The following is a 26,333-nucleotide window of genomic DNA, read 5'->3' as shown; positions in this document are numbered from 1 at the left end:
TAGTATGTAGTTCTAAGTATAGGGAGGAAAATAGCTGCTGAAGGACTGGTTTTAGTTTAACTTGATAGGATGAAATTGTAAGACAGCAAATCTCTCTCAAGACTTTGGTCACCAGACGTGAAATTCATCATAATTCAGTAATCTGGAAAACCAAAATGAAAATTTAGTACTTTCTGGTGGGTATTCCTACATGTATTGAGATTTACCTATTTCTATACTTTCCTTTAGTATTGTCACTTGCCCACAATTCCTTGCATTAGATAATTCAGTCTGCAAAGAGCTTATTTTAAGAATACCCTTAAAAAAGTTACAATACTAAGGGGGACATCCTTTGTGAAGTTCACCACAGGTAGAGGTTTGAATGTAGATAACAAATAGATATATAATATATAGCTGACAAGTATAGATAAAAAATACAGAATTTTTATCACTGCTTTCAGGTATTATTTGTTACAGCCATGCCAGTAGTCTTTGACCAAGAATTAGGACTCTGCAGCAGCAAGTGCCACTGTGGTACTCACTGATGCCATAATTTGTACTATGGGAATTGTACAGCAGGATTGTTGTGCTAAAATAGAATGTGCAGTAGGAAACAACATCTTTGCCATGGCCTCTTGCTGATACCCCTCAGTTGTGAACTGGATGAGAGAACCTGATCTACTTTTAAAAGCAAAAAAGTTAAATGTGCTCCAAATGTGTATGGTAACTGTCCAGATACAGAGACTGGCACAATGGGCAGCTATTGGAAATATACTATACATTTTAAAAAAATCCTTTCTGTTGCAAGGTGTGCTCAAAGCCTCTGCCTAAATGTCAAATTTGTGTGCATTTTAGGGAACCACCATCACATATTCTGTTAAAATCTCTGTGGAATTTCTCAACCTTTTCCTGAACCTAAAACTTACCAGATGGCCAGAGGTGTAAATCGTTGAAAGTACCCAACCTCTTGAGACAGAAAGTGATTGTTCACAGATTATTTTTTACTAATTTACTCAAATATTTTAAGATGCAGCATTTCAGGCTCCTAAAACACTTCTGGTAGTTGAAAAGTTCAGATATTGCAACCAGATTTGGTAATTTGAATTGACTGAATAAAATTTTAACACCTTCAGATTTCACAGAGCTTCAAAAGCAAAAATCTGGTCTCCTTCTGAAAACTATATTCCACTTTTAATATTTGGTAATCAACTCATTTAAGTAACCAGGACAATAAGTAGTATTGCTTCCTGCAGTGCTAACATCTGAGGTATTCAGACCTGTGGTTACTACCATGTAGTGGAAACACTACATATAGTCAAGCTTTTAAAGTTTTTCTTTATTCATTAATACTGTTATCCAAGACTAATATTTCCTAATTAATTACTCATTTTTGAGTGTTGCAGTCTTGCTTGGTTCTCTGAACACATAGTTCATATTTTTCAGCACCAAAGAGGTAATATGTTTGGAATATGTAATATATTGCATTACTACAACTGAGAACCTTTATGAACTGCAACAGCAGAATTTTTGAAGGTCATGCAGTGTGTCATAGTATCACATTTCATATTTGTATTTCTGCTGTGGCAGGATGAAACTCACAGTCTGCTGCATCCCCAGCATATTAAAACACCAGTGTGAGGCTTATGACTTTGATAACTTTGATATAATTTATGCTACAACATTCTGTACCCCAATTTATATGACAAACACTGCTTATGTATTTGTGCACTCAGTCTATTTCTTGGTTAGAGCCCCAAATTACACTTGCAGACAATAATGGTGCCTTCTGTGAGTAGCTCCAGTTTAGCCAGAATGCATTTAGTTAAATTACAGTAACATGTTGTAGTTTAGATACACATCTGAAAACTGTTTAATGCAGTTCTCTCCTCCTAAGTTCAGCATTCCTTGTGTTATTTGGATTTTTTTAAGTGATTATTCAATAATCCACTTTTTCAGATGGTATCATCTGCTCATTTTTCTCACAGTTGGTCTATCAACACACTTTGTGAGTGCTGCCAGTGCAAAGGGAGCACTTGTGGAAGACTACAGTACACAAGCAAATCCTCAATTACATGCCTGGTCTGCTAGTGGTTTCTTTATGACTCTAATAAAGCTATAAATTCTGGAAAGCTGAAGTGTGGATCTTAGAAGGAGCATCCATTGCAGTATGTGCACAGACATTGGCTGAGCCTGATTAAGTGAATGCATATTGTTTTACTGACCAGCTTAAAAATACACCTTTAGAAAACAGGCTTTAAAAACACTTCAACCCCAAAACTTGAACAAACTACAAGAATCTTATGCAGCTCTGAAAATGGAAGGCTTGGCCATATGAGCTGTTTTCCATAGACAGTACTGTACTTTATGTAAGTGTCCCTCAAGGGATTGTTGTACTTTGTGTGAAAAAACAGATACCAGTCTCTCTACAAGTGCTATTTTGAGAATAAAATACTTCGCCCACTGCATGTCAGGGTGCAGAATCTGAGCCTGTTTTTAAAATGAATGACAGCAATCCGTGACAGAAGCCTAAATAAACATTTGTCTTTTTTAAAAAAACCCAGCTTTATTTTTTTTAATAATTAACATTTGTAAATCAACCAGTTTGTCTGCTTAGTCTAAAGACTAGGGCTTAATTTGTATTATGAGTGTTATGTGTGAGAGGATATATTACAGGGCAGTGCTACAATTCCATTGTTCACTCTTGATACCAAATTTCATCACTGGCTTACTGTCTGTTTTAACTACTTGACCTTGATGGGTTTTTGTCTCATTTTCAGTGTTCTCAAGAAGATATTGCAGATAAACTTGGCATGGACATCTCTGCGACAAACGCCGTGCGCATAGCAAACCCCAAAACGGCAGAATTTCAGGTGAGATCATTTACACTTTGAAAGCAATATTATCATGGATGCTGTATTGAAAAAGGAGAGAAAGGAACCTACAGGAAATAAAATTTATTAACTATAAGCTGCGTTTCGTGCATTAAAGAGCTTGTGTATATTGAATGTGCTGAAAGTGTCATGTTCAGTCACTGCACTGAGAAATCTCTCTTCTGGTGTGAAATACTGTCAGGTTTTCAAGAAAACAAAGTACCATGCTCTGTGTGGCAGAATGTGGCAAAACTGAGCAGTCTTATTGCAGAAAATCCCAGATAGGTGATCAACTCCCTCATCTAGAAAGCCTATTCAACATAGAAGGAACTATTAGACTTGGCAATCTCTAAACTTCCTGAGCTTTGGGTAGGAAACATTTGAGTTGGTTTTTTTAAAAATATTGGTCATTATTCCTCTTGGTTTGGTTTGTTTTTATTTTTAATTCTGTGGTGCTCTTGAAGTATTTTAATACTCTTTTCTAGATCATTTGATCTTAGCTAGAGCTGAAAGTGACAGCTCAAGTATGGTATTCTGAACAATTCTGAAAATGCCAAGGAGTGTACCCATTGGTTTTGTATTTCTTTTCAAGAATGTTGTTGGTTTTTTAAAGATGCCTTCTTTAGTTTACAAGGAACATAAATTTAGAGGCCCCTTTTTTTTTTCTTTCTAGCCTAGGAATACAGAGGTAAACTTACTTCAGAAAGGTTTTGAAAAGTTTCAGGAGTCTGTTAGGTATTAATATTTTGTAATTTGTCATGTTTTTCCTTAAGACTTTCAGTACATCTGAGTTCTCTGAGTTTCTGAAATACATTCCTAGATCTTATCTCTAATATTGATGACAGTCTTCTGCTGCTCTGAGATTGAAGAGCAGAAATTTTACCACCTTTTATTTGGTACCACAAATAAGCAGTCATGCAAGACACTGTTGGAACCTGTTTAGACCATTACCACTTGTTCATTTCTGTCATTTAGCATGGTGATTACAGTGAGCAATATAGAATGTACCCCCAACAAACAATGATGTGTGAACAAAAAGAGAAAACGTGGCAGCCCCTCCAGCCAGACACAATTTCAGACTCCTGTTCTTGCAACACTGCAGGCCTTTGCAGTAGCAGTGCTGCTAAGCAGAGTTATTATTGGATAGATAATTCCTTGTGGCAAAAATAGCTTCAATCTTTTAAAATCTGCAGGCCTCCCTGAAAATGGGAAAGGCTTGCTCTTTGTGATGCACTATAAACTTTCAGCTTTAGATGGTAGCTGGGATGAGATTCTCAATATGACTCCCCATCCCCTGTCCTCTGCCAGCAAGGGAAGGGCAGGATGATGCCAGGGCCCATCCTAGACACTGAGTGTGCAGCTAGAACTCCTCCTTGGTTAAGAAAAGCAGAATAAATAGAAATCTGCATGACCAAGCATAAGGAGTAACTGTGGCTGAGCACATGGGGACTTTTAACCTGCAGCCAAGGAGCAGACAGTCACTGCCAACCCTCTCACATTAGATTCACTGAATCAGACTCTTCTAGTTTGACAAATAACAAAGATGCAGTTCAAAGGAAGTAATTGAATGGAGAACACAGGAAATGTTACTGTTCTTACAGATACATTCCCAGGTGTGATTGTCTCTTGCTTGGTTCTCTGAACACATTTTCCATAGATTTCAGGTGTCCATGACTGAATATTACATTGCATTTTCCTGTAGTATAAATATAACATTTTAGATAACACTTGGTATTTCCAAAACTGCACTTAGAATTTGCCTTGTGTGTGAGTGTAAATTTATGGGAATTTTTCACTTTCTATATTATTTTTCTACCCTACACTGCAACTCAGTCACCTGTAAAGTGGTACCAGTTCTTAAACTCACATATAAACTCTTTGAGAAAATGCAGTATATAGAACATGCAGAGAATGTACATTTTTGGGTTTAGTAATTCTAAATCAAAGTTGCTTAAAAATAAGAGATAAGTGCAATATTTACACTTGACTACTTTTAAATCCTTGTTACAAATGGACAAGACAAAAAAAAGAAAATGGGATATTCTGGAAGGGATTTGACTTGCAGCATCTCTGTTTGTCCTGCAGGTGGCACGTACAACCCTCCTTCCTGGGCTGCTGAAAACTATTGCTGCCAACAGAAAGATGCCCTTGCCTCTCAAACTCTTTGAGATTTCTGACATTGTAGTAAAAGATCCTAGTAGAGGTAAGCAGAGAAGGTTCCTCAGAATCTTTGATCATGGAAATACGTTTACATACCAAGTGGTAATAGTAAGTAAATCTGTATTTCCTTTAAAATAGGCATTTCCATAATAGTAGTCATTCCAAACTACAATGGGGTTTTGTATTAATGTGCACAGCACAAGATTTAAGAGCTTGGTTTACAGGCTGGATTTTGGAGTGGCTGGAAACATTGTTCATTTTGGATGCTCTCTCAAAAGTGCAAGGAGATACACTGCAACTATTTTTAGGCATCTGATTATTCCTTAAAATCTATCACAGATACTACAAAACTGCAAGCATAAACACAAGACGATTTTGCACCAAAAAATAATCTGCTGTAAATTGCTTGTGTTGATGTGCCCTGTTTTTCTTGCTCTTAATCTTGTACTCCCTTGTATTCTTATCAGGAATATAATTAATATTCTTATCAGGGATGTATCTCATCAGAGTAACTACCTGCTGGTAGTATTTGCAAGTGGCACAAACCCTGGAAAGCAGAAATACCAAAGGCATGCTGCTGTTACAGTTCTAGAGCCTGTTTAGAGCACTGCAGTCTCAGTGATGTGCAGGGCTGTGCCAGCTGCAAAGCAGAATGTCTCAAGCCTGGGAAAAGCAGGTTTTATTTACAGGCAGATTCTATCCCAGAGAGCAGTTATTCAGAGGAAGATTTTGGGGTCAATGTGTCTCAACATGAATCCCTTTTCTATCATCTTTAAACAGGATTGTATTTGTTCTCCCAAATTATTTTCTGGGAAGCTGATAACCAATACAAGGAATGAGATTGGTAGCAGAGATAGAGAGTAGAGAATGGAGCAAGTCTGTGTAAAAAACTGTATCCATAGATAAAAAGCTCCACAGTATAAAGTTTCCTGTCTCATTAATAAAAATATTGTCCTTATCTTTCCACTTCATCCAGCTATGCTAAGAAAGCATGGCTGCTTTGGAGTTGTTCTGAACCCTTAATTGTTGTACATGGAACAGGCAAAGCAGCTCGTTCACTTTCCAAAAGCTTCAGTGAAATCCTTCCTGTGTTTTGGGGCCTCTTTGCACTGATTTTATTGTATATGATCGAATTTTCAAATTGTCTTTATATGGAAAAATATATCACAGTAAAATGAACTGTAAAAACAGATTTTTAAATGTTAAAAATTTGCTTAAATTTTACTGATTTGTGTCTTTCTCTATGATATATTGAGAGAAAAAGAAGTGCCCAAGCTACAACGTTTCGGAGGAGTTGAATGGAGTTTTGCCTCAGTAAAAAGGCTGACATTACTTTAAATTCAGTGGTAGCAGTGGTTCTGTTGTTTCATTATCTGGTTTCAGATCTTAGTGTTGTGTTTAAAGTATCTGGGATCTGCAAAACAAAGGTTTATATAAGGCCTAAACAAAATGGCAAGTAAATTGCTTTGGTGATGAATTTAATTGGTAGATTACCTTTTTTCTTTTTTGAAGGAAAAAAGAGCCTTGCCAAGCAAAACAAGCAGTTTTAGCAAACCATGTAGGCTCTTTTTTATTAAATACAGACAGTTTGGTGGTGCAGCTCATTCCTTGTTGGACTTGCAGTTAGCTAGAATGCACAAAACGTGGGACAGATGGCAGAATAGCATCAGCATTCTTCAGAACCAAGAGTGGGGCTGTTTATCTTGGACTAAGGAGCACATTTACTCTGACGTTACAAAATTTGTGAGTTAAATTGTTACTTTTATTTCATGTTTGTCAAGTGCAGCTCTTGAAAGCTTTCATTTATGTGGATGGCAGCTTAGCAGTTTTATAAAGAATGATTTTGTGGTGTACTTAATTTTGATGGGAATCGTTGCAGCAGATAAAGACTTCAGGGCAGCAGCTTTGTGCTGTCTGCTCTTGGGCAGCCCTCTCATGGACTGAGCCTAACAGACTGTGAACAGAATGGGGTTTAATGTTGTGTTTAGAATCACTACCGTCTTCCCCAAATTGACTTCCAAAATTAAACTTGCCTAATAAACAATTTGGAGGGATGGGGGAGGGAGAAAGGCAACTGCAAACATTGAAAAATGTGGAGTTGTCCTCTCACATATGGAATGAGATTTCCTGCACAGGGCTTATGTCATCAGACTGACTTAATTTAATTTTATTATTTCATGATCTTGGCATGCAGAATTTCCAATTAATAATTTCAAAAGTGTGGGTCAAAAGAGTACTGACATGAACTGTATTTGAAATGGTATCTTGCAGTCACCCGTGTGTGAATGAACCTAGCTCTTTCAAACATGCTGGGTTTTAGCAAAGTACCTTCTTACACAGAACTTGTGCTTACCATGGTGAACAGAACATATTTCTCTTCAGACTTACCTAACAAAGTTTTGATGTATTAAATTAGCAAAACGTGTGGCACATTTAATATAACTAAATGGAACCAAATCTGAGCAAAAAAAGTTTTTTCTCAGGGCAGAGGGAAACGTGCTGGTTTTGAATATGTTGCAGAGCATTTGTGTGGGTAATTTGTAGGTAATCACTTCTGTAGGATAGTTACACTAGTTCAGGGTATAAATCAGCACCTTTACCACCAGGCCTCAGAGAGAATACTCTTTCTCTCATCACAACAAAACAAATTAATCCATTAGAGTATCACCTCTGACCAGTGATCTTGGAGAATCTGGCAAGCTTATGGTAGTACACATTTAGCACAATTTTCATCATCTGTGAATACAGCTGCTGCCACCTTTTGAAGCATATTTCCAACTGCCTGGAACTGTTGGTTATCTGCAGAAAATAGTTTGGGAGGCTAAAAGACAAGTTTGGATGAGCAGGTGTCCCTTTTCAGATCACCAGGTAATTTTCTTGAAGCAGCTCTAATTTGGAAGGGAACAGTGTACAACATTACTTTATCTGCCTCTGCATTCTTTGGCTCACATAGTCCTGAGCAGCTGCCCATCCTTTGGATTGTTTTTCAGCAGCATCCCCAGGAAGTGCTTTGAAGTCTCAGAAATACATACACACACACACATATATATATATTTATGTATAATTTAGGTTGACATACTTGGCAAGCTCACTTGAAAAATAGAAATGTTTCATGGCATGACATGAGAGCTCTTAAGTGACTCATAAAGAACTAAAGCATTTCTAACATCTGCCAGCTTTTGCCTACAATTCCCAATATCTTTTTTCTTTCCTATCACTTGTAGTGAATGAACTTCCTCTGTTGTGATAGAACTCTGTAAATAAGTAAGTTTTATAACACTTGAAAAAAAACCACCTTTCCTGTACCAAAGATTCCTAAAATTGAAAACGTGAGGTATAAAAAATGTTGTGTATGTTTATTTCTGATGCTTTAATTAATAACTCTGATCTGAAGGCACCACTGACGTTCTTAATCATAATTAAATTAAAATTCAGATAGTTGTCACAAAATCTGCTACCATAAAAAAAAAAAAAAAAAAAGGAAACCATTCTACTGAACTTCCAGCCCAAATAGCATGCTGTCTTAGGGAAGATAATTTTTTTTCTGTTCTGTTGCTCAGTATAACATGAAAATAAATTGTTGACTGTCTATGACTGTGCTACTTGTTAGTATGTTAGTAGAACTGGGAAGCAGAGACACATGTGACACACAGACCTCTAAAGCAGCCAGAGTGCTCATACCCAAAACAGACTCTGCATTTATTGATATTTTCCCTGTAGCCTCTATTTTCCTGTGTTGCCATTTTAACTTCAGGATTGGATTCTCCAACATTATTTAATATTTAAATATTAAATATTTAAATATTAATTATTGCACATTATTATAATAACAGGAAAAAATGTTGAGTGACAAATTACAGTAATTTCAGCTTTCAGTGACTGATGAGAGAACTTGCAGCTGTTGATACCAAGTAGCTGCCCTCAAAGTTTTGAATGACTTCTGTCTCAAAACACTGAGCTTTCATCTTGTGTGTAGGCTCTGCTCCAGTGTTTTACTGTCTGTTCTAAATGTGTATTTCTGGTCACTTGATAAATGCTTTCCTGTTTAGTTCCTGACAGATTTTTTATCATTAAATGTTTAGTTGGAGCAATAATTTCTCGTGTGGTAGATGTTAATGCTCTGACTGCAATTCCTGCTAGAAGTGCTTGTCAGGGCAGAAGCAGGAGAGCTTCTGAGGTGGAAGCGGATGATGCTGCCAGAGGGCTCCCCTGCTCTATGGCCAGGAGTAGCTCAGGGACTTCACAGAATAAATGTGGCTCTTTGTAATAAGAAATAGTGGATTTATCAGCTATGGACTCCATCTGCCTCCTCAGAGCTATGTAAACTCCTGGCATCCACAAAATCCTGTGCTGAAGAAGTTTTACTGCTTAACTCTATGCTGCCTGAAAAACCCCTTCCTTTTTTGTTTCTTTGAGCTTGGTTCCTGTTGACTTGATCAAAATGCTGAAGCCCTTGATGAGTAAAGCCTCAAAAGTCACACTAGTCCTAGACAGTGTGCATTGCAGGTAGCCTCAAGGTACAAATGTGAAAACATGCTGCTACATACTCATTCTGAAAATCTTGAAAAAAAGGGAAACATATTTTGCTGAAATCAATGATGTCAGGAGGCATAAGGGAGGGGTTTGACTGAAGGAATTGTCCACAGTGGGAGATACTTATGTCACAGTCTTGGGTTTGTGCATTTATAGCACATTTTTCATAATCACTTGGTTGCAGGGATGTCCAAGATGATCCCAGAAAGCATCACTTGTGATTTGGGAACCTTTGTGAATTAAGATCTTTTCACAGACTGCCATGCTAACATTTTTACACTCATTTCAGGTTGTGGGCTGGTTGTTTTTTCCTGGTAGTTGTTCTACAGCTGAGTTCTATAAATATTTAGCTTTCCCACCAGCATCACAAGCTTCTCCATGCCTACTAGGTATTTGCATTTTGGCTTGTGTGTTTCAAAGTCCTTTAACACTCACTTAGCTTTACGCTTGGTACCTCATTGCATACAGGATACTGTATATAACAGCTCTCTTTCCTGCTCAGGGCGTAGGGTACTTTAAATCTTTCTATACATTTCTGACTGTGAGGGCCCAGTGGGTTAAAGAAATTCCCTTATTTCCTCAGGCTACATGACAGGTCTGTCAGAGAAGCCATTTTACACACTTATTTCTGCTTTCAGCCCCAAGTGCCTTGCAGGGCAGCAGGAGAAAAGTAATGCAAAAGGCAAGGTTAGTTAGAAGTGTGGTAGAGTTTCCCAGGTAACATAATTGGTTCCTTCTTCTGCAGATGTAGGGGCAAGAAACTACAGACATCTCTGTGCAATTTATTACAACAAAAGCCCAGGCTTTGAGATCATCCACGGTTTGCTGGACAGGATCATGCAGGTCTTGGAAGTACCACCAAATGAAGAGAATGGCTACACCATCAAGGCAGCTGAAGGTAAGGAAGAATGAACTACAGTGTGCAGCAGAGGTTGTTGTGGAACTTAAATGTTCCTCTGCAATCTGAGGAGAATTTCTGGTTGTTCTCAGCAGTTGGGACTAAGGATTAATATCATCATATGTGCTGTCATACTGCAGCATGATGGAATGATAGTGAAAAGACACTGTCTGCATTCACTGATGGTAAAATGGGATTGCTGTCTTTCTGTGAGCTGTCCTGAGTAGCTTAATGAAGTTTGTGAGTTCACAGCTTTTTAATGGAACTTATAATATAGCATATGCCCTGAGCTTCATGGACTGTTTGTAATGATTTAATCTGCTGATGGCAAGGGTACATAGGAATTCACTGAGCAGATGAGTATACCAGACACCCACTGTATTCTCCTTGGCTAACAGAGCCTGGAAAAGGCAACTTCTTACACCTTGTCTTTTGGTTTCTAGCATTATCTATAGCTTTTCTTTTATAGGTACCTTTTATTTATACATTCATGTGAAGATATATGCCTTATATATCTTCCATTCAAAGAGCTGCTGTCTTTGAGACTGACCCTGCTGCTTAGATAGTTGTATAACAGCCCTCTTCCTTCTCCGTACAGGGTGAGCTGTGCATGAATTAAAAATAACATCCTTAAGTGCAGGCTCTCCTCTGTGTATGTGCCTGTGCATGCAAGAGAGAAGGCAAGTAGGCTGACCTGATTCCTTCATGGCAAGAATACAGGTTGATGGAAGAGAGCAGCACCAGCAACTCGTCTATTCTGCTCCCTAAAATAACAGTGTAGAAAATAGTGAATAGAGAATCATGGCTGCAGGGATTCCAGCTATCATTCTACTAACATGTCATGCAGTGGTGGTCAGAGATGGGAGACACTGCTCAGACTGATTCAGCTTGAAGAAGCCTCCATTCTGCACTCCCTGGAACAGTGGCACTGGCACAGGGCCCCTGGCAGCCTGACCTAACTCTCCTGTTCACAGAACTTCAATGAAAGTTTGTGAGGTGTCTCCCTGGTCTGCAGCGTGCTGCCAAGATGCCAAACAGAACACTTGAGCTAAGCAATGTCGTGGCACTTCAGTGCACACTTGTGTCAGACATATGGATGCTTTTCTTGCCCTGCTTTTTTTGAGAAAGTACTGTTTTGCTCAGTATTATTTGGGCAGACTCTCAGTGGGTTTGTTAGAATAATGTAATTAGGATTCCCAGCTTGACCAGAAGAATGTTTAAACAATTATATTTCTGGTTCTAGTTCTATCAAGCACAGAACAAGTGATAGCAAAGCCTCTTGTTTGGAAGGGGGGTGTGGTAGTGGGGAGATAGGAAGAGCCTCTGGGAGTTGGGTACTCAGCTGCCATTGAAGTCAAACTGAAATGTTCTATTCCTAGTCAAAACTCTTCTGTAGCTGGTTTTTGAATAAACGTAACAACAGTTTACTTTACTTTACTGAAAAATACTTGCAAATGTTTTATATTCTGTGTTGTAACATGACAGCTGATTTCAAAAAAACTGGAAAAAGAGCTCAAAAATAATCTAACACAGGGAAGAAGTTATTTCTAGATATTAGTGCTGCTCAGTGTTCGTGATGCTGTGAGATTTACAATGCTCACTCAAAATCCCTGCATTCCCATGACATTATTCCATGACACATTTAGTGCAGAGGGTGGATTATGCTTTGTCACATGCAGTATATTACAAGCAGTTTGTGGTTTTTGGTCTTAGCAAAAAAAAAAAAACAAAAAACAAAAAACCTACTACTTTGTTTCAGCAGTGATTCAGAAACTCTCCTGGGATGGCACACGGATTCCTTGCAGTTGTCTTGACATTGGAATTTAACCTTGCTATCAATGCAGATGGCTGATACTCTGGTGCCGTAGCAAATGCAGTGTCACTGCACCAGCTTAGCTTGAGACCTTCACTGCAGAGATAGTTGGAAGTCAGAGTAACTTGGAGAATTTTGGTTTGGTTTTTTTAGGGGTTGGTTTGCTCATTTGTTTGTTATTTTTGGGTTTTTTTTTAAAGTTGCGTCACGATTTGTCAATTAAGCATGTGTGAGAGAGTTGCAAGCAGCAGATGAGGGAGTAAGGTAACTGCTCAGTGAAACAAAGGTACCCTGTAACATCTTAGAGAGACCTCAGGATACTGAAATAATTCATCAGAGCAGTGCCAGTTACTTCAGAGGTTTGAAATCAGGACATTACACATGGCACAGATTTTTAGAGGCATCTGCACGAAGCTGTTTTATTGCCTGTGCCAAATTACAGATTTGTACAGCGAGAAATGGGTTTATCCCAGGGCTCTGGTTTAGAGAGATTTAGAGGTACTGTCTCTGTCCATAATCTTAAACAAAGCTTGAGGCCAGTGAGCAACACAGAGTAAAGGTAGGGTTCAGGCCAGTTGTTTTTACTCCTTGTGTAACTGATTAAAATAGTTCCACTGATTATTGAAAACCAACACAGGGAATACAATCTGGCTTTAAATGAGCAGCAGAGAATAGATAGAGATGTGTTGGGCACATATTTGACATTTTGAAATGCCTGTGCTGTGGTCCTGCTTGGTCCATCTGTGCAATGATGGTTATTTGAGCTCCTTCTGTTCTGCCAACACCTAAGTGCCCTGTGATTTGACCTTAAGGTCAGAGTGGTTTTGCCTCTCCAGCAACACCTGGGAAGAAAGTACAGATGCTAGAAAATATGGGTGAAATTGTGATGTTCCCCTGGCCTTTGCACTGTGCTTTGGTGTAATCTGAGCCAGGTAATAAATGGAGAAGAGCAGTTTAGAGCAGCCTTAAGGAAGAGAAGCTTTTGAGTGACTGAATTTGAGGATTTCAACATACATTTGACGCTCAGTGCTTTCCACTTTCTTAAAAGTTACTATGGAACCTTTTTGTTTTCTTATTACCACTGAACATACAAAATTAAAGTTTTAAAGACAGAAGTCTGAAATGCTCCCCACTGCTTTAAAATGCACAGAATTAGCTTTTTGACAGTGAATCCTGGCCTAGAAAAGCATTCTGGTTTTTCCCTTTGTTTTATGGCACAGGCATCCATAATCAAATATAGATCAAAAAAGATATGATCAATCCTCAAACTTGTATGTGCTCCATAATAAAAAAAGCATAAAATTTTTGAGACTTAACCATTCCATACCATTAATAAAATGGAAGTATCAGTATGCATGTGTATGATTAGAAGGTAAGCAAATAGTTTTTAAAACACAAAAATACAGGTGGAAAGAGACATCAAATTTAGTTATCTGTTTTCAGGTAATTTCATGAAATTATTTAATTTTTAGTTTGCTTTCATTGGTTTCAGTTCCCTTGAACTGAAAACTAGAGGCATTATTAATATTATATTGGAAGATATTCTTAATTTCAAGTTTTAATCAGGAATGGGTATGTTTTCTGCAATATTTTAATCATCTTGTGCTTTTGCATGACCAGCTGGGATGACAATTTTCTTCCAGAAATGAGGACAACAATCACAGGAGGTGATGTTAATCATGGGGTTTGGGTCCATAGTAAAGCCTTACTTAGGGTGAAAAGAATAAAGAAGGGCTTAGGAAATCCTGACAGTGGATTATATATCACAGTCTTCAAAGGAGTGGTGTGAAGTGGAAGGTGTAATTATCTTTGCTCCTAATGTAACATTTGAGAGTCCCTTATTTAAGGAAGAAACGCCTGATTTTGCATCACCTTTCAGGACTCTCCATACTTTACACATGGAATTTAACTGAGCACAGACTCTTTGAAAAGGGAATATCCCTGTTTTATCAAAATGAAACAACTTGACAGGTTCACAGAAAATGTTGCAGGGAATCTGTGCATGGCTACAGCTCCTGTCTGCCTCCCTGTCCTCCATGACAAAATTGAGATAGCAATCTCAGGAAAACAAGCAACTCCTAAAGAGAACCAGCTTGTGACATGAGCTTCCTTTTTCTACACTATTGATTCTCAGGGATTTCGGCTAACTCTTGAATTTATCAATTTATTTTTTTAACTAAACGCTCACGCCATTCATTCTTTTAAGGTAATGACCAGCCTAGCAAAGCTGGTAAGTCAGCCTGTTTGTGTTCAACGTGAATGTGAATATAATAAATGCATACTAACTCTTGCTTCATTCAGTAACTGACAGTTGTCCTTCAAAAAAAAACCAGAAGAAGTTGCACTCCCTTCTTTTTACTGCCCTTATTTAATTAAATGAAAGGTGTGGTAAAGTGTAGAAAATTTTAATTCCACAGTAAATCATAGTAATAGCTTCCCATTTAGTAAGGTTTAGCTGTGAAATTAGAGGTGTAATAGTTATCTCCATAACTAAGAACATCAGTAAACATTGGCTTTTATAGTAATCATTACACAATAAACAACTTTAAAAGAAGATTTAGACCGTGAACCTCAATTCACAAGACAAGAGGAGGGAAATCTGGGACTAATTCCAAGTTAGAGGTGTGGAATTGAACTGCAGCATCTATCTCTAGTGATCAGCTTAAATTGGGAGACTGAACTATATGCAGATGTTTAGTGCTCATATTGAGCTTGGCATTATTAATGCCTGCCTTATTTTAAGAAATTGTAGCTTGATTGCTCCTAATGGCAATCCTGGCCTTTCAGCTGCCTGTCTTGGCAGCCACTGCATTGGTCACAAATGTCAATAATTGTCTATTTACTCATAGATAACTAAAGGAAATGTGCCAGTTTTGCCAGGCCTCCAGATACAATTTCTAACATGCTGGGAGGTATCAGGCAATTCTTAGTTCACTTAACTGCCATTCTTACAGGTGCCATTGCATAGGCTTTCAAATTGCAAGTTGGTAGATAATCCCATTTATTTGAAAACATCCATTCTTAATAAAACACATCACTGTATATTCCACTCCTGTTAGTTTCACTTTTGCCAATTCCCCACAATTGTTATCACTGAGGATCAGCTGAGATCATCCACCTTGGAATACTGGCAGCACATGAACATTTTTCTGCTACTGCTGAATTCCCAGCATTGTAACTCCAGGTTAACAGGGGCAGGTAGGATACTTGCTCTGAGAATTGCACCACAATTCTGATGTCTGAGACTCCTGGTGTTTTAGAAACATCCTAATCCTGGTAGATGTAACCAGACATATTCTTTTTTTCAGTGGACTGGACAACACCTTACTCTACTCAACAATGCCTCTCCCCACCCCAGATGAAAAGAAATATTTATTAAAAACTTATAACACGTATGTCTCTTTAGCCAGGCTTGTTAGTAAATTAAAATACTCTACATACAATTTGTTTCCAATATTCTTAAGTCTTTTTTCAGTGTTGTCTGTTCTGCAGCCAGTAATTATTCTTTCGTAATTTTTTCAGTTCTTGATGAATTTCAGCCACTGTTATTAATCACATTTTCTGAAGTGCAAATTATTTCTCTCATTTTTGTCAGAGGAACTTTCTGATTTTTGACCACATTCACTTCAGCACTAAATATAGATAGGGTTTTGGCCAAAATGTTCCTCTTTTTGTGAAACTGCTAGTTCTCATTTATCAAATAAATAGTTCTTCCACTCCTGTTTCTGTGTTTAGTCCCTCTCTACCTCCCAGACAGCTTAATGATTTAATAGTGAGAGGTAAGAACAGATGAGGTTTTTTTAAAAAACCTGACCAAATTCAGTACTTTTAAATGTATTACCCTAATTCTGCAAGAAGTTTCAGGAATGCCAGCACCGATCATTAAAATGGCTTAATTATAAATCTTGCAAACTTGAATGTTTGTCACTAGGCTCTTGTTGCTTTTCCAGTGTTGGCCACTACTTTCAGATCTAATTAATTTCTCATCCTTTTCTCTTGAACTGATTTTTCTGTAGCATCAAGGGAACTTAGTTACATGAAGAAAGACAGTTCTAGCAACTCCAAATTGCATTAAATTATCTAATAAAGTGGGTGTGGCTGCTTGCTTAATGTCCCTTTAATTGTCTGTTATCTCTGGTCTCTCTTTCCTTTCTGTAATACAGGTCTGCAGATTTATAGGAACTAAATCCCTATAAATTTATGCCAAGCTTATTTCTGTTCTGTCATGTATCTTCTCACTCCGGTGTTAATGCCTCAAATTTGATTTTAACTGCATTAATACCCAAGAAAGTACCCAGGAAAAATAGGAAACAGGAGAGTTGCCTATATTATTGATGTAGGCAAAGTGGGAGTCTACAGTATTTGGAGTATCTCCAGATAAACGTGGTTTATCAAAATTTGGCAGCACACTCTGGCACTGGACACCTCAGAGGTGTCTTTGTGTTGGAAGTGATGCAGGTAGGTCAAGCAGCACAGAATTTGTGGTAAAAACCAGAGTCTGATTTTAGAAATAGGTCTCATTTTCATTAGCTTTGTGTTATACTGTTGGTTTTTAGTATGAAAAAGAGGCTCTCAGAAGTGAGTTTGAGAAGGGCTTTTTCCATTCCTGTGGTCATTTCAGCTCTTCTCTGAAACTTCTTTAATGTTCCTTCTCGACACCCTTCAAGTATCAACCCTTATCCCCAAAAAGGTGTGTGAGTTAAAGTGTATTATTTTAGCCCAGCATGGGATAATAAAAGGTTTGACAGGCTTAGACTTCTTTGTCTTTTAAACTTTCATCACCAAATTATGTTTGACACACTTTTTTTTCCCCCACATATGAAATAAAAGAATTCAATTAGAGAACAAAGAAAGTATTCGTTTCTCAAATCCAGAAGATTATTTTAGAAGAGAAACTCCTTTTAATTGACTCATTTAGAAGTATGTGTTCTATAGTGGGAGGGGGGAAAAAAAAATCTATGGCAACTGCAAAAATCATGTGAGGAAAGGTGTCAATTCAATTTGGAAAAAGACACAAGCAATCTTCTAGTGTCAAGCTGTCTTCTAGTGCCTCTTTTTGCAAGTATTAACTATTAAAGATTACAATATTTTTCTTTCCATTGCATTTTATTCTGACAGGTTTGGCGTGCTCCAAGGAGTAGTAGCATTTCTCCTGCCAGTTAAGGGGTTTCATTTTCTGTCAGTTTTTGCCAACCAGAACCATCTAATTGACTGGCATTTATGTTCCTTGAGCTCAAGATGTCAATGTCTTCTCCCTGACAACTCTTTGCTCTTCTGCTGTTCCTTTACTGCAGAGGCCTCTGCAGAGTTTAATTCCTTTGGTTTTGCCCCCCAAAGGCAACTATTTTTTTTAATCTCACATTATAACAAGTCTTAACAGATAAAAGTCTTCCTTCCATCAAGAATTTTAAATGTCTGGCACAGCTTTGGATTGTATAATTATAGATTTAGGTAACTTCTAACTTTTACATTTTTAAATAGAAAATGATTTCTTAATCATCAACTATATTTTCAATATTGCAAGGCCTTCTTTATAAAAAAATGATTCATCCAAGGCAGTAGCAGAAAGAGCAGCATTAGCACAGCTCCTTTCTCAGGGTGCAGGGGCAGTGATTTAAGCACTGAGGGGCAGTTCTGGATTATCTGAAGAAATATCCAGTTATCTGGATTATCATGAAGAAATGCTGTGGCCTGTCCTCAGAGCTCCATCCTTCTATTCCATCCTCATCTGCTCATCCTGCTGTGGCTGGAGGCAAACTGAGCCTGATCTCCTTTCATTTTCACTGCCATACTGATATCAATGCCACCAAATGTGAGCATGCCAGTTTTATATTTTATAGTTCAGCAGTTCTCCAGTCCGGTGTGATTTTTCAACTTTGATATGAAGGCAGGAGGGTGGAGCTTCACATTTAATCTCCTTTTTTCTTTTTATTTCTGCAATAACATTTTAAACATGAATCTGCAAGGTATTGGCTCAAATGTTTAGATCAGTGTGAATGCAGGCTCCAAAGATACCTGTTGCCCATGGTGGAGGAACTGACTTGATCTTTGCTAGTGGTGCATGTGTTAGAAAAGAGCAGATACACAGAGAAATGCTGAGCTCACCCTCAGCTCAGGCATTTCTGTTCCTGCTGGAGCCACTGTGTGCTTCAGCCACGAGGCATTGCTTTGCAACATGAGCCTTGGTGGCCAAAACTAAATGATGAACAGTTGCAGTGGCTGCTGAGATTCATTGTTTATGGTACACAATTCCATGGCAGTTTGTTTACTGAGAGGCATGAAATGGGGGAGCTGTGAAAGCAGAACAGTCGGGTGGCTCTGGGTTACCCCAGTCAAGTCACTGGGAGAGGAGGGCAGCTTGGTCTGGGACATGGTGATGAAACAACATGCAAACCAAATGTGACACACTAAAGTAGACTTGCAGCCTGGCTTAGTGCTGCTTCTTGTTACTCCCTAATGCCTGTATGAAAGCAGAGCCTAACAAGCTAAAACCTGCTGCCTTGCTGTGCACACACAGAGGATGTTATACCCCTCCAGAAAGCATATGGTTTATTGTTTCCTAGTTTCTGACAGATTCTGATGTTTGCAAGGATGAATCATTCCTTTAGATATCCAAAGAGTGATAAAAACACTCATGGAACACAATTATTTTTTTTAATATTCAAAGGTTTATGTTCTCTAATTTAAGTGAAATAGCAAGGCTTTTTTTAAAAAAAAAAAAAAACGAGCTTTATTTGGGATTAGGAATTCCTTAGTTTTATAGACAAAATAGCTGTGACATGATATCAGCTTAGGTTTGTGACTTTTAAGACAAAGTATAACATTTCAGATAAATCTGGATAAATCAGATAAACCAGCCTAATAGCAAAGATTAGCTATGTAATGGTAACTCTGCAAAGCAACTAAGCTCCAGTGAAGAGTTGCTGTTTCTCACAACTGCCCCACAAAGGCAAATTTTTGAGCTTTATACACAAATACTGATTTCTAGAGAAATACATGGAGTTTGATACATTTCTTTCTAGGTTTTTTGCTTAACTTTTTTCTACATGCAGTATTTGATAAGAGAACCCCAGCACTGAATAAGAGAAATGCTGTTACCCAGATCAGTGATGCAAAATATCTGCATTCCTTAGCCTCAGCATCCACCCAAGTATTACCTTCCATTAGAAAAGGCAGGAACACAGTCCTGTAACCCAGATAATTTTAAATGTCTGAGGCTGCTGTAATCCTGAGGATAACAGAGGTGAATAAAGAGGTGCCTTGAACCACTTTCTGACATCCAGCAGCACCAAACAACCTCTGTTAAAGCTCCTGGGACACTCCACAGCAAGAATGAAAAACAAATCCAGCTTATAGGGTTGTATGTGAGGCTTCTTATGAGATAATTTTCCTCACACCCTCCGTGAAATACAAATTTATGGAAACTCAGCCATTGACTTAGTTGTAATAGGAGAAGATGATTTACTGACTGCCCACTGCAGACCTGTGGATGATTCTCCATGTTCCCAGCCTTATTGTCTGCACAAGGACTCTAATATTCAACTCTATTTTTGGATATCCAGTGTAGCAGTCCAGGTAAATAATTGATTGTCACTTTAACCTCCTCTGCTATGCCCTGTATGAGGAGGCTTTTGGCAAAACAGAGGAAGAGATCAGAATGAAAGGTGCCCTTTAGACAAGGACATAGTCATTCACATCACACAGATACTGATTCTGTGATTTTTGTCAAGTGTTAGTTATTTTCTTGAGAGGGGTAATTAAGGCACATGCCTTAAATTTAATTGTACTAATTTGAATTTCCTGGTGTGTCACTACAGTTAGGTGTGGTCTGGGGAAATGGCAGTCGTGGCACAGCTTTAGTCAGGATTTAAAAATCAAGAGACTAAAGTTGACAAATATCCCACTGATCCCAAAGTATGGGGATTTTGGGGGGCTTGAAATATAAGGGAGAAGAACTGCTGACAATGTGCAATTTATGAGAACAATTGGTCTCTCAGTATGTTCCAAAAATCATGCAAGATTTGAGATATCTGTCATTTTAAGAAGATAAATCATTCCATGACAAGCTCTGACTTTGAGGTTGCTGTTGTTTTGCATAAGGAGCCATTCTGTGCTGTGTAGGGCAGAAAGAGGGGGCTGCCTTTTAACACACTGCCTGGGCTGATGGTGCCCCCTGACTCTGCATTTGATTTGCATTTTCTGCCAAAAAATGGAATTGGTCAAAATTCGGAAGAGCTTGATCTTAAACCTAACATCTGACCTCACAAAACTAAACTGCATCCAGTGTAGCATCCAGGGTAGCACAGCAAAATAGTTCCCCAGGTGAGTGGGGATGAGGTAGTGAAAGGGCAGCTGGAGTCGCTGAAGGGAGGAGAATTAAGATGAAAGGCTACTGAGGCCAGATAAGCTCTGCTCCGTTACCTTCTTAACCTTCAGCTTCCAGTGTTTCTTCAAATTACAGGAACAAACAAGTGGGTTTGAAGGCTTAGTGCAACTGCTGGCCTATAATACAACTTTAATCTATTTCTTTTTGAAAGGAAGAGAGAGTAAGGTAAAGAAAAGAAACTGTGCAAGGTGTTTGACAACAAAGAGTGCAGGGGACTCAGAGCTCTTTGAGGGTCAATTAGCCAGAAAATGTGTTAAAGACTACATGCTCTGTTGGATTATTGGCCAAAGAATTACCCCAAAGCAATCAAAGTGGCCCCGTTGCCTGAATACAGAAAGGCAATTACGGATTTTGAGGACATGCTACAGAAGCTTTAATTAAAGGTATTACTTCTACATCACTGAACATTAGAAATTAAATTCTTACTTGCAGCCACGAGAAGTAGCTTTTGTCTTTCCCTTGCGTGTAGTGTGTCAGCATAAGACAGGGCTGGCTTTGGCATTCCTGCTTTAGGAACACGTATACAATTTCACCCCACCCCTTCTCCTAACTACCACTTACACACCTGACATATTATGAGGTGGATTTCCACTGCCAAACCTTCAGGCTTCCTCTGGCATTGTCTGGGTCTCTATCAGCAAGGACAATACAATCTCTGACTAGATTCCAAGGTGAAGTTTATGAAGTTTATTTGTGTGCAGAGCGGACAGGATTTACTGTGTCAAGAGGGATAAACCTGTTATCCTTAAAACAGAAGGTACAGTAAACTACAATTTTTAAATGAATTTTGACTCTCAGTGTAGTTGATGGTAGAACCAACCAGTTGGACCTTCAAGAGCAGTAGCCTTTCATGATAATTGCACCAGCAGCAAACACAATCCCTTCCTAATACACCTGCTCAGAGTGGGGCCTCCAGGTGTGCTTTTGTGGCTCCCTGACTTGGGACAGTTCCTTGAGGAAGACCATGCTCTTCATAACAATGCTATTCTTGGGTGATGCTGCACAGACAGGCAGGACAAACTATGGTGAATTCCTGTTCAAAAGCTGCCAGTGATTCTGGAAAGACTTTTTGACATCAAGGCTTTAGTGAAGCTTAAGAGTGCTAGGCTTCCCCTTCTGGTGTGACTTAAACAAGGTAACAGTGTGTGCACTTCTTGCCCATTTCCCCTGTGTGCAAGTAGCTTCAGCACGTGTCTTTCATGCAGCCTTCACTCTCACTCTGAAGCTTTTCCTTTACTTCAAGAGGTGAAGTCACATAGCACTGCCCAGTCTGTAACAGCTGCAAATCCTAACCATCATTACTATTTACTTGGTAACACCAGAAACACACAAACTAGGATGAAAAGAGTCCTTACCTTTGTTTCCTGGTTATTTTGACAATCCTCCTGGTTTGCTGCTGTCTCCATGGGTTCCTCAGGTCCTCCTGCAGCCCGTGTCGTGCCCCAGCACAGCAGGTTCCTCTAGCTCAGGTCTCCTTTTGTGCTTGTGGTTGGTCCCTCAGTCAAAGCCCTACCCCAGCTGCAAATGCTTGTCTGTCTTTACCCCTTTCTGCTCAGGTTTTTCATGTTTCTTTTGAGGGTTTTTCCCCCTTGTTTGCTTCTCTTTCAATGTCTGGATTTTTTAACCTGGAATTTACATTTGCTCCAAGTTCTGCTTCCACAGCAGAGGCACATGGAGCAGCACCACCCAGTGCAATGTGTGAGCCAGTCTCCTTCCCTTACCACCTGTGTGGTGAAAGGAAGAGTCACTAAGATGAGGAAGGCTTTAGATCCCCCTGTGGGATGCAGTCTGGAGGCCCTTTTGGCAGGCAGGAATATACTTTGAAGCATTCTGTAGTGCAGCCAATTACCATGATAATAGTTCCATTATTAACCAGAGTTCATAAACTCTCTGTAAACCTGTTTCTCAGCTCGTGTTTCGTTGGTGCAAGAGCCATGTGTTGGCTGGACAGATGGGGGCTCTAAAGATTTTAACAGGTTCTTTCATTTTTACATGCTTAATTGTCTGATCTTTTCCAGCCACAGAACTTGTGCCCTGCAACTGCCTTGTCTGCAGAGCATGGGGCACACTGGTGACTGCCCTGTGAAGCAGGCAGCATTTCAGGGTCAGCTTAACTAGAAACTGAGATGTTGTTTGAAGGTCCCATTTCCTGCACTTTGGGGACCTAAATGTTCCCCCTTGATATTAATTATATATTTCTCTCTTTGCTGCAAGGAAGTGCAAAAAAAAAGTAACATCATGGTCCAGCATCAGTTGCTGCATGAGATGGAAAATTCTGCTCAGTGTCTAACCCATAGCCTAGAGCAGCATATTTGGAACTCACTGGGACTGGGAGACCAACAACTGGTGATGGATAGCAGAGCATTTGTTGTGTATGAAAACAGCATTGTTTCACACAATGGGAAGTGGCACAGATCTGGGAAACTGCCCTGGTTAGATTGACTGAGTAAAGTATTATTTTAGACCCCATCAGATATCGACAAGTTTAGAAACAGTTAAGTCTCATGACATATCTGGGTCTAGATCTGCAAGAAGATAAAATAACTTTCCCAAGACTACACAGAAGGAAGCTCAGAAGAACAGACAAGTCAGACTCACAGCTTTTAAACTGACCCTATTGTCAAAGCTTTTTTTTCCTAGAGATTTATAGTGGGGTACCACACCAACGTTATGAACTTCTGCTTGGTTCTTGCTCTTGTGCCAGTTCAAGCTTACAGTCAGGGGTCTAAAAGAAAGTCTCTGTGTGCTGCTCACATCTTTGGTACAATACCAGCTTTATTTACAAATAGGAAAGCCTTTACCACTAAGTCAAAGGCAACTTTATTTTTAGGTTATGTTTTCACCCACAATCTGCAGAGTGATCTGTATGTGTGACATTTGACTCTTTTCTAAATTTGTTTCATCTTGTTTTGAATAGTTCAGCCTGGCAGTGGCAAGTGTCTCTTTGACTGGAGTCATGTGCCAGTAGCATTCAGGGTGAGGTAATTTCACTGTTGTACATCCACTGTAAGTAGTTGGTTTGTGCTTGTAGCTAAGACTGGAACTGGATAATTTAAAAGATTCTGTTTCTGTATATTTTTAAAACAGCCTTTAAGTAATGTTACTGTGGTCTTTTACTACTGTGGTCAGATTTCACAAGGTAGCCAAAATTGAGTGGACATTGAAGTTAATTTGTACTTGCAGCAACTCGGGCAAGAAAAAGCCCTAATTGCTGTTCTTGTAGCTGCAAGTTACAGCTCCAAACCTCATAGGAGACACTTCTTCAATGAATTATTTCCACTGGGGAGCTAATATCTCTGGGCTTGACCACTAGTGATCAGAGTATCATGAAAATATTCCTGAGGTTTGAGGTTCATTAGGACATTACTGCCTTTTTAAGTAACTCCTTGTACACCCAGTAAAATATCCTGGGCTGATCCTGAACATTAAGTAGCATTTGGTGCAACCAGAGAGTAAGTTGCTGTCAGGAAATTCTTGTGATCCTTTTGCAGAGGACATTAAAGGCAGCAGCATTAAAAACAGGGTGTAGGAGCTTTCTGAGGATTCAGAATCTGTAGGATTCAGTGGCCTTGTTTCATCCTATCCCCCTTTGATGTCACAGCATTGTCTGCAGCACTGCTCACAGGATGTCCCACACACTGTGCCTTGCTTCCACACACTGGTTCAGGAGGAGATGCTTTCAGAAGGAGCTGGTCTGCTTTGGGTTTGTCTTTAGAAGGGCTATCAGATAAAAATGCCACTCACTTCAGGACAGAGACCAAAAAATTGCAAATTTAGTTGCAATAGACAAGTTTGAACATAGTGCTGGTAGACCCAGCACACACTGGGAAGTTTCCAGGTAGGAAAGCCTTTCCATGAAAAAGTCTGCACAGCTACTCCAAGTTCTTCATGGCAAGTTTAACTACTTTTTTAGGAAAAAACTTCCATGTAACATTTAAAAATTGGGACTTGGTTTGAGGTAAGAGGAAGATGATCTTTGACTTTCTTTGACTGTTCATTGTTTCACAGTTTTATGGTATATAGGAAACTGCTTGAAAAGTTCTCCAGATGAGGAATGCAGGTTGTTTTTAATTATGTGACAGGCAATCAAGGGTGACATGCCTACTTACCCTTTAGATGACAGCAAGCTTTATTTCTTTAAACAGACTAAGGTGGGAGACATTCAGATGTTAAATAGCCTAAAGGCTGCAAAGGTTCTTAATTTCAGTAGCCCTCTGACTCAACTGTGCTAATTTCTATTGCAGGAGGAACTTAGTCAAAACAATTGGTGTATGAAAAATGCCCACGCTTTGGGCTTTACATTTTATTTTTAACTCAGTGTTTTCTCATTCTCTATCAATCATGACAACTCTTAATGCAAGAATGTGAGAGCCCCTTCTGAGCATCTCAGCACAGAGAACCGTTTAATACTGAGAGCTTTGTTCTGCACGTTAAATGCCTATTGACTCCTCCGGCCCAAAGAAATATTGATTTTTCTCTCACTTTCTTCACAGGCACTGCTTTCTTTCCTGGTCGCTGTGCTGAGGTCTTTGCCAAAGGGCAAAGCATTGGGAAACTTGGAGTCGTGCACCCTGATGTTATCACCAAGTTTGAGCTCACCATGCCTTGCTCTGTCCTAGAGATCAATATTGAGCCCTTCGTGTGAAGATGGGATTTTATCCTCCGCCAGCTGCCCGCTGTCACATGCAGCACCCTCTCCTCTTTTGTCTGCCTCCCAGGGGACATCCGCCGATGCTTTTATGTTCCAATAAACCAGGAAAACAGATCCTGTCTCCCTGAGTAAATGTGTTCTTTACAGTGCAATCTGGCTGGCTTCTGCAGGGGAGGAATGTGGGATCTCGGACTAGGCTGTGCCCTCAGTGTTTTCAAAGGGCAGGGGGGAAGAAACAAGTTGGGTCAAAGCCCAGTGTTTTACAAGAGAAATGTAATGGCAGAGCACATGATTAGTTTTCAAAATCAGAAATGTTCCACAGACACAGCTTCATACTGTAACTGATTATGGCTGCATAACAGGAATCTCATTCTTTTCTTACTGCATGAAATAAGATAATTGATTAGAGCAAATGTTGAGTGAATGTGAGCAGAACTAAGGAGTTGAGCTTTTATTCTATACGGTTGTCATGTGCTCATCAATGGCTGGGGGAGGAAAATAAACTTGTTTCATGAAAACCAGAGCTATTTTGTAAGCAAGATGTGTGTAATATCTGCCTCCCTGCTCCAGACATAACTGTTGGTCCTTTATCATTCTAAATTCAGAAAGGAGAGGGGGTGGAATTAAATTTTTTTCATTGTTGATGTCAGCCTGGAGGTTTTTGAAGCTCCAAACCAAATGGGGAAGTGCATTTAAGAGCATATGCCAGTGGTGTTTTGCATGAGTAGCAGAAAACTATCAAAGCCTTTGTCTGCCTGAGGCTGGCATGTTTGTCTGCAGAAGTGAGCGTGGGCCCGCTGCACTCCCAGCCCCACCAGGGCTTTCTGGACCCCAGCTGTGCAGCAGCACCACGCAGCTTTTGGGCAGGGTTACTTTTCTGGCAGTTCTACCCCTGCCAGGACATGAGAACCTCTCATGGGTCAGGCTTTTTCTTCTAGGTGGCTTTCTGGCAGCAGTTGTGTCACAGCTTGGTGCATTGTGCCTCTGCTCTCTCTGAAACTGAGAAGCTCCATCCAGCACAGTGATGCCCAGTCCTTCCTCTC

At 39.3% G+C, this 26,333-nt stretch overlaps 1 protein-coding gene across 1 annotated transcript in view; it reads left to right on the top strand.

The window, feature by feature from the left end:
• Positions 1 to 25,411, top strand: part of FARSB (phenylalanyl-tRNA synthetase subunit beta) — a 37,252-nt gene extending 11,841 nt beyond the window's left edge. The window contains exons 14-17 of the mRNA XM_063408319.1: positions 2,757 to 2,849; positions 4,935 to 5,052; positions 10,288 to 10,440; positions 25,133 to 25,411. Of these exons, the coding sequence (XP_063264389.1) occupies positions 2,757 to 2,849; positions 4,935 to 5,052; positions 10,288 to 10,440; positions 25,133 to 25,284 (516 nt within the window). The 3' untranslated portion in view covers positions 25,285 to 25,411. The remainder of the gene's footprint in view (positions 1 to 2,756; positions 2,850 to 4,934; positions 5,053 to 10,287; positions 10,441 to 25,132) is intronic.
• Positions 25,412 to 26,333: the final 922 nt, after the last annotated feature.

Source organism: Prinia subflava, chromosome 11 (assembly GCF_021018805.1).
Source record: "Prinia subflava isolate CZ2003 ecotype Zambia chromosome 11, Cam_Psub_1.2, whole genome shotgun sequence".
Taxonomy (NCBI): Eukaryota; Metazoa; Chordata; class Aves; order Passeriformes; family Cisticolidae; genus Prinia; species Prinia subflava.
This window is presented reverse-complemented; position numbering and strand designations above follow the sequence as displayed.